The sequence below is a fragment of the Colletes gigas genome, unplaced genomic scaffold (genome assembly GCF_013123115.1).
Source record: "Colletes gigas isolate AHSC1104 unplaced genomic scaffold, ASM1312311v1 Colletes_gigas_Sc00002, whole genome shotgun sequence".
NCBI lineage: Eukaryota > Metazoa > Arthropoda > Insecta > Hymenoptera > Colletidae > Colletes > Colletes gigas.
The window spans coordinates 10,171,963-10,186,934 of record NW_025106631.1 but is presented as its reverse complement, the minus strand read 5'-3'; the positions used below and the strand labels follow the sequence as shown (position 1 = coordinate 10,186,934).

Genomic DNA, 14,972 nt, shown 5'->3' with positions numbered 1-14,972 from the left:
CTGCATACCACAATTACGAATCGAACATGCCAGGGCAACCATTCTTGGTATCCTTTGATTTAACAAAAAAAATTAAAACTCTATCTTCACCTAATTTAAGGGGGTATCTAGATTATCATTTTTTCTTTAATGATAGGTAGGCTGTTTCGTACTAAAATTTTCCAGATATATTTATTCATCTTACAAGTATGTACAGTATTTTTTACATCGAAAAATATTAAACATTGTGGAAGTTATAATTTCTTCTTTTGCAAACTAATTTCCATGACATTTCAAGATTTACTGGACCGATTGACTTCGAATTTGGAGAGAATATTCAGCAGGCATGTTTTTATCGCTGAAACCAGCGATTCTAACAAATATTGAGTCGTACTATTTTTTGTAATATGCTAAAGACAGAAGAGAGCGCCTTTTTCAGAAGAACCATTAAACTAGAAGTTATAACTCCCACAACTGCTAATATTTTTCGATGAAAAAAATACTGTGTACGCTTATAAGGTGAATAAATATATCTGGAGAATCTCGGTGCGGAACAACCTACCTGCCATTAAAAAAAAAATCACAAGGCCAAAAAAAATGACGGTGGTTTCTATCGAGAGTTCCGCGCGTTCGGCGCGATTATGGCGTCCGTTGCTCGCGTTTCGAAGGCAACAGGCGTCATCAGACTTACCGAGTGACGTGTCGTAAGCGCAAATGTAATCGCTGGTTGTGAACTGGGCCGTGAGGGCGGTTTTCCCAACGCCAGACGCGCCCAGCATGCCGACTTTGTAAGTGGTCACTCGCTCGTTGCTCATCTCCTCTTCGGCCTCCATGCCGGAGATCTGCGACGCCGAGCTGAAACGTGGCAAAGAAGAAAAACGCGGTGTGAGAAACGCGACTGGGGCTCCCGGAATTGTATCGACCGACGTGGACAAAAGAAAAAAAAAAAAAAAAAAAAAAAAAAAAAGAGTTCATTGTGCGAGTCCCGCCCGCCTTTCTTTGTGATTCTTTAGTGCCCTTTCGCATCGCGTCGTTTCTCTTGCGCCCGGAGAAGAAACGACGCATCCACTCAAGTCGAAGATCTCGTCTGGAATTCTGCCATTGTTCTCTCGGACCTTATTAAGGTTAACGCATTCGCCGACGCGTCGCTCACCGGTGACCGACGCGCGACTTCTCGTTCCCGCCATTTTGTACAGTTTAAAGTACGAGCAGCGATCAATTATTTCTTTTAACATATAAAATATTCTACTTATTCCTGAGCAACGACTAATGTGTTTGACCGTTGCTTTTTTTATGTAAAAACTTTTATTATACTCTGGAATAAATTATTACTGTATCGCCAAAGAAGATGGTCGAAACGTTTATTATTAATAAAAATATGAGCTTGGGTAGACATTCCGTGGTTTAATATGTTTTTTACATAAATTTAAGTTAAATTATCTGGAAAAAGATACACGAGAGAGTTTCGAGTAAAATTTTAAGTGAAACAGTAGCGCGCACGATCAGACGGTCCGCTTTAATTGTGCTCGTTTCACTTACCGCGACATTTCGGATCGCCGAATGCTTACCAGCGATCATTTTTCCGTAACCACGGAAGGAAAATTCGTGGAAGAGGCACTTTCCAAGGAGAATCGATGCAATAATGCAGGATAATCTATCCGGGCGAAGCCAGGTAACGCGGTATACGAATAAAATCGAGGAATAGCAACAGTTTATAAAGACGAACGTGCTAGCATCAGTCATCCACTTTACCGCAGCTTGCTCCATTTCTGCAGGTTTTATCTACGTGCCGTTTTATCTTTCGCTTTTATGAAACTGAACTGACCTTCGCGAATATAAAATGACGTCGGCTGAAGCCTATATGAAATTCTGATAAAACCGCAATTTTTCCTTTACGTTGCCTCGTAAATCTTTACGTACTTTCTCGCGATATCTGCGATATCTCAGAAATAAAATCGACATTGTTCGTGCGTTTCGTTTTCTTGAATATATTATACCTTTTTAAACTATAGAGTTAAGAAAAGTTGTTTACGTAGCTAAATTTGCATTCCAAAAATTCACAATAATCTCTCGATGAAGCGAAGGGCTCAAAAAATTCACCGTATTACGATTACATTGTTTGTTGCATTTTTGCCATATTTCTTTGCGCGAAATTAATGGCGAAGGTGTGTCGTTTCTGCGATGAAACCGCCAGTCTCGTTGGAAAGATACCGCTCTGCCTCCATATTTTTTTTTCTCGGGCAACGTCGGTAGATTTCCTCATAATTATCCGGTTTCAAGGAAACGCGGCACGGGCATTTGGAGGCGGACAGGAAATTCGTTTCGCGTGGCAAAAACCGTAAGCCAACCCATATATCTAACAAATACGACGGTACGCGATTTTTCCCGCTACTTCGTCTCCGTTTCCTTTCGCTTTCCCGCCTTGGAAAATTTTTTTTCGTTACCTCGACACAGGCTGCGTTTCTCGCGAGAATATTATTTATGTTTTTTTTTTCAAACAGAAATCTATATTTATCTTCTTACAAAAAACAAATTCAAGGATCGTTCAATCTCGAGATATTTGCATCTCGTAAGATGAAATTCTTTATAACGATAAATATGGTTTTAAAATACGTTTATAAAATACAAAACTTAAGATACGACATTGCAATTAATAAAAAACACATTGTCGCGTAGCCTAGAAACAAATTCAATAAAGAAAACTGATCATTTTTGGAGAGTCAGGCTGAAAAATGTGAGCATCAAGGGGTTAAACATACTGTTAGAATAATGTTCGAAGTTCGCCGCGATTCGCGCGCTAGTAAACCACCATGCTAGTTCTTTTGTTTTTTCCCGTCTTCCTTCTTCCGGCGGCTATCGCGTTAGGTGGACTCGCGTTTAAGACCATGCGTTTGTTTAATTTTGCATTACCTTTTTATTATTCAATAATATATACACTCCTCGTCAAAAAGATAGCCCAGGTGTGCTATCTAATAACGCATGTAAAGTTTTACATTTGTGACATATAAAATAATTAAAAATATTATGATGTTTAGTGTGTAACAAAAAAAAATTGTTTTATTTTAAGAACGAAATGATAGCACATATACAATAAGAAAATAATAATCAATAATCAACATAAATTGTAAGTAACAATAATTACTTATCAAACATATACTTATGTAATAATGGGTACAACCCCCTTTATTTTCTATTACTTCTATTGCACGATTTGATATCGATTTATATAGTTTTTGGATATAATTCTGACTTAACGTATCCCATTCGCGTACAATTGCATTTTTTAATTCTTGTATGTGTTGATGCTGCTTTCCATTCGCGTATACGCCGCGAACAAGTTCTGCCCAGCAATTTGCAATAATATTAAGGTCCAGGGAGCGTGCAGGCCACGGCAAAACAGATATATTATTTTCATTAAAATATGATTGGTCCAATTTTGATGTGTGTATAGATGCATTATCTTGTTGAAAGATGTAATCAGGTCCGGAAATGCGTTCTGCATGATTATTTATTTGTTCTTTGATTAAATTTATGTATCGGATACTATTCATTCTCCCATTGATGAACATGATACTTGTCTTGTCGAAATAACCGATGCCGGCCCAAACCATCACGCTGCCTCCTCCTATTTGTCGTCGAATTGCTGACATTGTCTCTTTTCCTATGTCATGAAAATAATATTGGAACCCATCAGGACCATCCAAGTTAAATCTCTTTTCGTCTGAAAATGGTACCTTCTCCATTTCTTTTTCCAATACACTCTTTCTTTTGCAAAGCGTAAATGTTCTTCTTTGTGTTTCGTTGTTAACGCAGGTTTCTTTTTCAATTTTAGCCTCTTAATATTTTTGCAGGATAGTAGAACTCGACGAACACTTGAAACACTGGCACTAACACTAGATTTTTCCATTATTTGCTTCGTTGTTAACTGCGAGTTGGAAGCTACACCGCAAAATTGCTCGCTTATCACTATCGGATAACGATGACGGCTGAGCAGTACTTTTCTTTTTGTCATAATCTTCAACATTTTTTGAGAAATTGTGTATTACTTTACGACTTCTTCTTATTACTTTCGATATTTTTGCTATTAATAACTGTTGCTGGTTTAGTTCAAGAATTTGCTTTTTTTCAGACTCGTTTAATTTTTTCTCGCGTCCCATACTTAGAAATTTATATAAGATTGTACTGTAATCTTTACTCGTTGATAGATCATGAACTACTAAGCAATTTCTAAACATATTAACAGAGTGTGCTATCATTTTGACCTTAGTATAGAACAGTTCTTCTTTGTTGTATACAAACATCTACGACATTGGGACTTATTTCCAGGAAGCCGCATATTCTAAGGTCATAATACTTTAATATTATACGTTACAGACGAAAACCTTTACATGCATCATTGAGAAATTAAAGATAGCACACCTGGGCTATCATTTTGACGAGGAGTGTATATACATATATCTTAATCAGTAATCGAGTGCTCGTTTGTATAACCGATAATTCCACGATTCCCTGGATGCTCCAACACATACAATTTTTATGATCCATACTTTCTACAGATAACTATTGATTTCAGAGCAAATAAATTCTTTCTATCAATGTAACCGTGTAATTAAAATTCACTGCAACGACCTGTTCCAAGTTGGGCCAGTTCCAAGTGCAAATTAGCACCCAAACCTGTTCACGAGAAGTTCAACGACCCCGAATTCGATCTTAAGAAAAGCATTGCACGCGTTCGAAGATCCTAGATCGAGCGTTAGTTATTTCTTTTCGTCATTTGCACCTCGATGCTTTTCTCTCGGCTGGTTGACGTGCTCCATAATACTCGCGGAAGGGCACTCGCTGATATTACATCTTGTTTCACCGCGATCCACCCACAAACGCGGTCGTCGCAACGAGCAGCCCGGGGATAACCTTTTGGGATTCGAGGACGATGGAAATCGCGGCGGAAAAATTATACGGTACGAAACCGGAGAAAAATGCACGAAAGGAAGGCAAGCGAGGCCCTTTAATCTCCTTAAGTGGAGGCAACGTAACGGAAAGGGAATCTTTTTGGCTTCCGTCACTCGTTACCTTCGTCGTTTGCCACGAACACCGCGTCGAGCGTAATTGCTCGACGGTAATTACCCCGTTAATTGCTATGCGAGAAAAAAAAAGAAGAATAAGTGGCAGGTTTCGACGTCGAGGTCGAAACATTTCGCGATTGTAACCGTACGCGCCCGCGGAATTGAATTATTATTAATTTTACGGTTTCGGTTACGAGGTACTCTCGTCGAAAGTTTGTCGAATCGTTTAAATTACTCTTCCATTTTCTTAATCTTCGTTCAAAATCTACCAAAAATACATATTCGTGAGATGTTTCTTTGAATTTTACCGTTTTATGGTGAATAATATAGAGTTATATTTTTATTTTGTTCAAGCAACGTGATTGGAAAGTTAAGTTTACAAAAATGGCGGGGGGATATCGTATAGCATAATTACATCTGGTCAGAGGCTTTGGGTTTATTTATTCAGGGGATACGCGAGCGGAAGATCGTGTCATTCATTTTCGCGTTGTCTCACCGCCCGTTCCGTTACTTTTCTCATTATATTCTCGTAACTCGACATCATTTCCATACTCGTGCGCTTCATTCTCGACGTGTACTTTCAAAACGCGCGCAATTACGCCATTGTATAACGATATAGTTTTATTTCAATTTCAGTTTTCACTTTTCGACAATATTTTGAAATTTCACCGAAGATGGCCTTCAGCGTAGCAACGAAAGGACTTTCATGCCAATAGACTACAAAGCATTTACTTGTGACAGAAAGATCGATGGAAGTTGACATCGTAACAGCGACGAAAATTGAAAAGGACGCGTATGGAAAAACGTACAGTGGACGCGGAGATAATAACGGCACTTTAATTCCACCTCGCTTTTAATGCATTTATATACTCATTGTTCGCTCGTTTCTATGCCACGTGTCCTCGCATTTTACGTAATAAGAACGCTAAATAAAATGAAACACGAGAATTGTAAAAAGTATCTTTCTGAAACTCTCGCGATATAATGTCCCTGTTCGCGTACGAAATAATATTTTCCTTTCTTCGAGTGCCCTTTTCGTAAAGGTACGGATAAATTAATTTTAATTAACACGCACGACGATGATTTCTGCTCTGTCTGGAGTATATTTCTGTTTATTATAGAGCTTCGAAAAATATCAGACACGTATGCATTTCGCTATTTACGTAAATGCTTACCGAACACCCAGTTCAAGTAGAAATATCGAGCTATGGTCAGACATATTAGATAAGTCACATTTAATTACATGCATCCCTGACTTTTCTATTAAAATATTTACTCTAACAATGGAACCTAAATTTCATAGGTCAAGTTTTCGATTAGAGAATATTTAAGGGTTGGTGGAAGGAGGTGACAGTTTAACAGTGTTTCTCAATAGTTAAATGTAAAATAGGAATTTTATTGGGATGTTCAGAAAGTAGTTTCGTTCCCTTACCAACAGAGATGTTAATTGTAATTTTAACCAGCTAACTTTATTCTAAACCGTAGTTTCTTTATATATTTTCATAGCTGACACTTCGAGGCTTGTTTATAAAATATTTAGTTTGTTTCTGTGAGAAACCCCCCATAAAAATGGCCCAATTTTCAAACAGCCATAACTCCTATAATAGTGAATATATTTCAATGAAATTTTTTTCGGAAGTAGTACTCATGGATACCTACAAAAAAGTATTAGACAACATTTCCGTACAGCGTCAAACAAATTTATTAAAAATGAAAAACGAATTTTTAAGAAAAAAAAATTTTCAAGTCGTTCTGGAAAAATTATTTTTAGTTGCAGGGGCCAATTACAAGCATTTTTATGGATACACATACCCCCAAAATCCGACGTACTTTTGAGAAAAAAATTCTTTACCGAAAATATACTGTTAATAATGCTGTTAAATATACTGTTAAATATACTGTTGTGGCCAGAAATGTTTCCCCGAAATTGCCGTTCTACGGGCGAAGCTGTAAACGTTAATAACTTTTTAACGAAACCTCCATCAACAAATTAGGATTCTTGATTTTCATCTTATTTTGGCCTCTAGAACCTTCCATTAAAATTTTTCCCAGAGGTGGCCGAACACCCTGTATATTATGAGAAAATTGTTCTTTTTCATGAAGAAGAAAAACGAAATAACTTTTCGAACAACCCAATATATACTGGGGTAATTTTGTGTTTGAACACCTTGAAGTACGAGGGAATGAATAGAGTGTTCAGAGTCGTTTAGAGCGCGCTATAAAATGTTGTTTTTGCGATCGGTTTTGTTACCTGCGTAATCTAGCCTCCTTGGTGCTGCTGCAGCTAGTGCCCGACGACGTGACACTGTTGATGCTTCTGCTACGACGGCTCTTCAACGAATCACCGAGGTTGTAGACCCCGTTCGCTGTTATAGAAAACGATCTCAGCCTGTAATATTCCACGCCGTCCTCGGTTTCACCCTCCTCGGCTCCACCGGCGCCCCCGCGTTTCGTTTCTGCGAGCATCGGCTGCAACAGAAAGGAATACACACGGTTAATTGATACGATCCTCCTCAAAGGAAACCTACCAGGTCACGCTGGAATATTCTGACGGTTTCACGCACGCGATGTTCGATTTTTTATGTCGGAAACGAAATGGAACCAATCGCGTTATTTGTTTTGGTTGGTTCATACAACTATACACGTTATTATTACACTGTGAATGTTTATAAAATATAAGACATACGAATTATTATATTTAGGGGTTGAGACAATCCTCTATAAAGTTCCCATTTCATTAATTCTATCAGTCTAGTTATTATATGTATATTTTATATCGAGGGACAATGAGAAGCGGGATATTAATTTATTCAGAAATGACATCGAGCTCTATTATTTTTGAAATGTGTAAAATAAAGACAGTTATACAAGGAAATCGGTGCTTATTACTTTTTCCTAATACGTTTTTGGATTTTTCTTTTCGATGAAGAATTTGTTTTTGAGACAGACACTGAATCAACAATTTTTTAAAATAATAACTCTATACTCGATGATCTCCCGATTGGAATTAAGGCTACGATAGCTATTTTGTTGTCGAATCGTTCGAGAAACAGGTTGCTCGGGCCGAGAAGAAAGCCACGGAGGCAAGTAAGACCTAAAATAATACGGCCCACGGAACAGAAACGTGTTCGAAGCTTTTCACGTAGCCAGATAAAGGCTTTCAAACGTTCTGGACTTGTTTGTGATAAAAATTGCCTTATTGATTCCTTTCCAGAGACGCAAGACCGTCCCAACATTGTTGTCGAATGCATTGTAATAAATACGTCAAAGGATAATGGGCGTCTTTTGTCGTTCGTACCTTTTGTACTTTCCGCAGCGGTCGTTTCGCGAGAAAGTATCAATGAAAATTAAACGAGTATAAGTAAGTATTCTTTACGATTACAAAATATACACGGAGTGTATCATCGAGGAAAAACACACAAACATATAAAACGTGTGCAATTCCGTTCAGGATCGCGGTTGTCCATTACGAAAGTTTCTGATGAATTCTCGAACACGAAACGCAATTATTCATACGCGTACGAGTATTGATTTAACAATCGATGGAACGTCCGTTGCAGTTTTTTGTTTAAAAACTATTCGTTCGTCCATTTCTGAAGCACAAATTCACCGTACGCAAGAATTTTACTTCCCCGTCAATAACGATAGATAATATAATGGCTGGAGTTCGGTTTTAAAAGCAAATAACATTTTTATAACGATATTACAAATATCTAAAATTATTATGTACACAATGAAAACATTCAGAATTGAAAGAATCCCGCATAGATCTTATGGAAAATGGCCATCGGTTAAATTAGCTGAACTTTTGATATGATGCAGTTCATGATGTCTTGATGAAAAGTTCCAATGATAAATTGAACAGTTTCCGAGATACGGGGGAGCAAAAGTCAATAATAGTGCGCCTTATTCTAGACTACCACGTTTGAGCATATTTCAATATAAGAAGCACTGTTGTGACCCTGTGGGCCCTTAAATATTACCCCTTGACCACCTGACCCTCTGACTCCCCTTCAGGAGTCAAAATAAACAAACGAGACGAGCAAGAACAAAGGTAATGAAATTCATTTTCAAATCCAAATTGTTTTAATAATAAAAGTTCGTTGTAAATACTTAAGTAACTGTATAAATTTGAACAGCTTTGACCGTCAATAGGGTTCATCGAATAAACGGCGAACAACATATTTTACACAAGAACTTTATTCAGATTTGATACGGTCCGTCGAGTCGAAGCTTAAAATAATGACACTTATTTTTCAATAGATTCACTCAATCGAGAATATCCTAACCGCTTGGGTATCAAGCCTAGTTGACAACAAATTCCGAAATTTTTATACAGTAATAATACTTGAGTACCTAACACTTTACGTTGTAAGTTGGAATGCGCTTTTTCGTTTCTGTACCAAATTGTAGGACCAGATGTGCTGATTTGGAAAACAGCCTCACAGTGAACGTAATTAAAAAAAAAAGAAAATATTAAAGGTTCCTGTTTGTTAACAGTTTTTATTATCTCTTTATAGAGCATGTTATGCGCGTTTCAACTTTTAATACTGTCTTTGTAATCGAAGAAATTGTTTTCGCTTTCAAAAGACCCCGCACAGATCTTGTGGAAAATGATGTATTTCATGTAGCTCATTATATCTTGATGAAAAGATCCAATGGGCCCAAGCTCGTAAATTGAACAGTTTCCGAGATACGGGAGATCAAAAGTCAATAATAGTACGCCATATTCTGGACTACCACGTTTCAGCATATTTGAGTCTAAGAAGCACTGTTGTACACTGTCCATTTATTTGACCCCTTAAAACTCAGTAGTTGTGCAGTGGGCCCTAAAATATTACCCCTTGAACCCCTGACCCTTCGACTCCCATTCAGGAGTCAAAATAAAAAAACGTCAAAAAGGTAAAAAATGGTTCTCTTTTTCATTGTACAAACATGAGGCACCGTCGACATTAGCATTACCCAGTGTGCAACGCGAGAAAGTTACTCGATCGGATTTTGTACACCATGTGGCTCTGAAAAGTGCTGTTTTTATAGTTCTCTATTCGATCATAAGAATTCCAACATTCATATTGTCCTGATGGTCTCTATTAGCAGCATCTCTGGTCGTATTTAGAAGATTGCCATCTGAATATTTGACATGCCTTTGATGACGAGCAAATCCTAAAAACCTTAATGTTTCGGCCGCGAAGGACTATGCCCTCTTGCTATGTACTGCGCGGACCGTGTGTATCACACAGATTACTGTGTTCCCTTTCCGCCGTAGGCTCGAAGGACCACCCAAAATACTTTGGGAAAACCGATGATGGTAAAAGCCCGTTGCTTCTGACTAAGAGCCCGTTGCTCTTTGGATGTCGCGTGAATTTTGGTATTCTCGCGGAGACTCTGCTCGAGGTTGTAAGGCTTGATCAAAAACGAATCTAATCCCAAGACCTAAAGCTACCCTTAACCTAAGCTCGGTTTCCCCTGCCAAGGTGACGAAAACGCGCAGCGTGAACAGGTAGGAGGATTGGTCAAGCCAATCCTCAAAGTTGTCACCTTGGCAGGGCGTTTCCTGCATTTTGCAACATTCCCGCCCACCCAGCTGTCCAGTGTCCAGGTACACCACGCAGGAGTGAGCGAGAACGTTGCCCTTTTTATAAACAATTTGGGAAAGCGAAAGCCCCCAAGACCCCGGTGGTCTGCAGATGTGCGCTCCCGTGGGTTTACGATACGTCAATCGCTATTGAGGCAAGGAAGCTCCAAGGATTCCATGTCCCGTGTGGAGTTTGGAGTTTCCATAATGACCGTAACGTAATTTAGCAAGAAAAAATGTCTCGGAGGCCTAATCCTCAAAAATAGCGGAGAAGTCACGCCCGTATCATAAACCTCGCGATGTTAAGGTTCCTTTAGAATCCTTAACACTTAAAACACTTGCAATATGTGCGCATGTACCCAATGTTTTGGCACCGGATTGACAGCTGCAGTGGTAACCATTTATTACTTCCTCTTCTAGTTCCAGTTCATTTTTGGGAATGTGAGAAATAAGAACTTGATGTTTGGTACGATTCCGAAATCGTGAATAAATTTTTAGTCTTCTAAAGCTGTTATCTACCAACAAAGTGCCATTTTCCATAAGATTTGTGCGGGGTCCTTTACATTTATTATTTGTTACCGTGTTTTCGAGTGTTTTTTAGGGATTTATGAGAACTACGGTCGTTGTTTCTTCGACCCGTTTCTTGCCCTCAATTGAATTAATGTTTTAAACATCACGCGGCCCGCTAAAGTACGAGTAATCTGCGAGGCTGACTTACGAACAGAGATTAGGGTCAAAGTGAATCCCAGTGAATCGACGTACCCATTATGCGAATTACGGTACATTGTTGCAGACCAGCGTATCGCGTTTTACCCTAATTTCTTCTAACGCGTATTAGTTAATGAAATTATAGAAAATATGTCGAGGTAAGACATTGTTTATTCGACAGGGACAAATATTTTTTTTTACATTTTCGAAAGAAATTTATTCTCAATAATTGATAATAAAAATTACTTTAATGCGAGTTCGTTAGTCCTTAAGACTGTCTATATAGTTTATATTTAATCGTGTATCTCGTATAATCGCTACGAGCTAAATTTATATTTACACGTAAAAAAGTTTCGCTCTGTTGTTTATAATTATAACAAGTATCTCGGTTAACGTATTCATTATAACGAAGGTATTAATTAACACAGCTTCCCCACAACGCACTTTTCACGAACTGCGTATAATAACATAGCTCAACTTAAACTTCCATAACTTCTGCGATACAGAGATTATTAATGGAAAAATTTTTAATAATATCCACCTCGTTTCTCCAGATCGTTCGAGAATGAAGTTTCTTAAAATTTTATATTACTTTATTTCGTTATATATGATTATTGGACATTCGATTCTTGAACTGGAATCTGGATCCGTTTCGACCCGGATCGAAATTTCGTTATTTCGTGTTCCCGTTTTATTTCGACGTATTGTTAATGGGATAGCAATAGGAGATGCACTGTGGTCGAAAGTATAGGCACATATAACGATAACGAGCAGAAGACTTTATTATATAAGGTGAAACACATAATGATCTGTTACGTTGTGTCTGGACGCGAACTCACGACGATCTGATGAACGCACGGCACGGTGCTCGTCTTAAGAACGGTTCGATTTAACAATCGACGATCGCCCTAACCGAAAAGGGCGATTGCACGCCGTGTGCAAACCACGACGTGTGCAACGCTGAACCGTTAACGGATTCCGTCTCGTGATATACCACGAACGGTTTCCTGTGACAACACGACGTTTATACTAAAAATAAACGAAAGCAGCGTGTGCAAAAAAGAAACGTATCGGTAGAAAAAGCCCCAACGGATCTCGAACCCGCGCCAGAAGAATATTAACTTTAATAGGGCAAGCGGCTTACGAATCACTATACTCTTACTCGGAAACTTTGCTTGCACTTTAAGGGATAAACGATCGAAACTTTCGCGTCTGCCTGTAGAATCATATTTTACTCGTAACTATCATAAATAAATTAAAAGTACGTTTATAGCCAGTACCGAAAGCCTTTTTAAAGATCCAAAATAAACATTTTCTTCCTAATAAAAATCCCTCTTTTAATAAATAGCTCGCGAAGAGCTCGTTAATTTCGCGATTGGAATCTGTCGTAGAGAACTAGTCTTGAAACGATCGAGATCTACCTTACACGGACACGGTGTTAGATCAGCTGGATCCGATCCGCGGATAAACTCGTACTTTCTCGACGTCTCGAAGGATCAAACCTGACGGATCTCTGTGTAATCTCTCTGTTTCCTTTGTAACTCGACTCTTTCTCGTCGAGGAAGCTGTAGATCTAGTTCTTTTTACGAGACGAGCGGGAAAACTTTTTCCTCCCGTTGTAACTGGCTACGTGAAACTTCGAGTAGCATTGGGGCTGACGATCCACCGATGCAACTTCCCTGACTAAGTAATAAACTTTCTGTTCTTTCTCTCGATGGTATCGAACGTATCTTTGGACAGGTTCGACGCAAATACAGAAATTTCAGTCGATTCCAATACCGGCCAAACTGACTTCGTTCTACTTGAAATTTTTCTCTCGTAAGCACTAGCTCAATATTTAGTTTCAATAATTTATTACAAGTCGAAGTACGTTGTAAAAAACGTTTTTAGTTTTCGAATTTTCTAGGATTTTTTCCCCAGGTAGCTTTCTATCGTCGTTAGTCGACGGCACCGTAGTATTTTCGCGATTTAAATCTACTATCCGTGATCTGCAAAGCAATTTATCACCCGTTAAATGTATTCTGCAGATAATCCCAGGGCGCAATTAATTGGCATTCGGCGCGCAATTAATCGACAATTGGGTAATCGATTTCGTTACTGTAATTACAAGATTGTTCAATCGAACACAATAAAAGGCCATTCTGGTGAAAACGTTCAATTAATAATGCATTTAATTTAATCCGAGTGTTTAATATTCGCGTGTAATTTATTTGTAACCGTATATCACCTGTAACCTTTGCGAATAGTGTTTTAATTTCACAGTTAATTCGTCGACTATTAATTGGTTCAATTTAGTTTCCGTATCTTTGCAAGTGCTTCCATTTATAATGTACAATTAAGACAAAGTTAATTATTTTCAAGATCAAGAAAAACCTTTCATGTAACGAAGACTTTTGATAATAATATATTTGTGTAAATATTTATTGCAGCGAACAATATCGAACGAGACGTTCGTCGACGTTCACCACGGACAAAACAAACTTGAAGACTGACGTTACGAGCAATCGTCGCCTTCCACGATGAAGCTCGCGATGTTGCTCGGGCCACATTAACCATAAGAAATGTCAGTGGCGGTGTTATCGGCCCGAACCCTGTCAAAGCTGATAAAACGAATTCGGTAGCTAGGGTGTTCTCCTAGATCCTCGACAACTGATCGACAGTTTCATCGAAGGTTAAGGACGGCGATGTTGCACACTATCGGGAGGATCGTCGCGCTAATCATCGACGAATTCAATTACCTCGACGTTTCCATCTGGTGAATGGCCCTTAACCTTTAACCCACAAAGCTATCTCGTCTCTATATTTCCACGATCTTCCCTTTACTTTCTCTAGAACGCAATATTCCACGCGAAAAATTAATTTTATTCGACCAGAGGACGATGGACAATGGCGAACGACGGCCATTTTTGGCACTCGTCGGAAAAATAACAATTTCTACACAGCGTATTCATTCATAGCGTGCACACAATTAACGCGTTTTATCCTCGTCTTCTTTGCACGACGACTCAAACCACGACATAATTGTTCGAAAGATCAACTTGCTTTTGCTTTTGTCGAAAAAAAATATTTTACGTTACGTTCTATCAACTATAAAATGATACAACGATAAATATTTACAACGAATATTTAACAGAGGCCTGAAGTTTCCAGTTTTAAAGATATAAAAGACACGGTACGATATTTTATGGAGAGTCGAATAATCATGCGAATATTTTGCTTTTAAGAAACAAAATTTCGTATAAAAAAAAGCATTAGAGCGAACCTAACCCAGATTCATTAAGTACGTCTCTGTGGTCACTCGGAGGATTGACAATGGGGAAGAACCCATTGTCAGCGAGTACACAATAGGATCGCATGACAGATCACTCCAGCCCCAAGAAAGTCACTATACAGTGTGGACTACGCAACACGGGGGATCAGTTAAATATTTTCGTTATTTATGGTCCTTTGGAAAACACTTTTCAGGATAAAATAGCCATTCTTTTTCTGACTCGAAATTTATCATAGTTTTTATATAATATTCTAAACAATTATTTAAAAAATAAATCGTCGTACCGAGAAGACGAGTTTGCTTACGAAATAACGAATGGTTATTATTTTTTAATTTCTCTTTAGAATGTGCAAATATTTTTCTTCTTGAGCATCAA

At 38.3% G+C, this 14,972-nt stretch overlaps 1 protein-coding gene across 2 annotated transcripts in view; it reads right to left on the bottom strand.

Annotated features, from left to right (window-relative positions):
• The window catches only part of LOC122402487 (GTP-binding protein RAD-like), a 55,132-nt gene that overhangs the window by 14,904 nt on the left and 25,256 nt on the right, over window positions 1-14,972 (bottom strand). For both annotated transcript variants that reach the window (XM_043405323.1, XM_043405314.1), the window contains 2 exons: window positions 7,294-7,511; window positions 671-834 (listed from right to left, as the gene is read on the bottom strand). In XM_043405323.1, coding sequence (XP_043261258.1) covers window positions 671-834; window positions 7,294-7,511 — 382 coding nt within the window. The remainder of the gene's footprint in view (window positions 1-670; window positions 835-7,293; window positions 7,512-14,972) is intronic.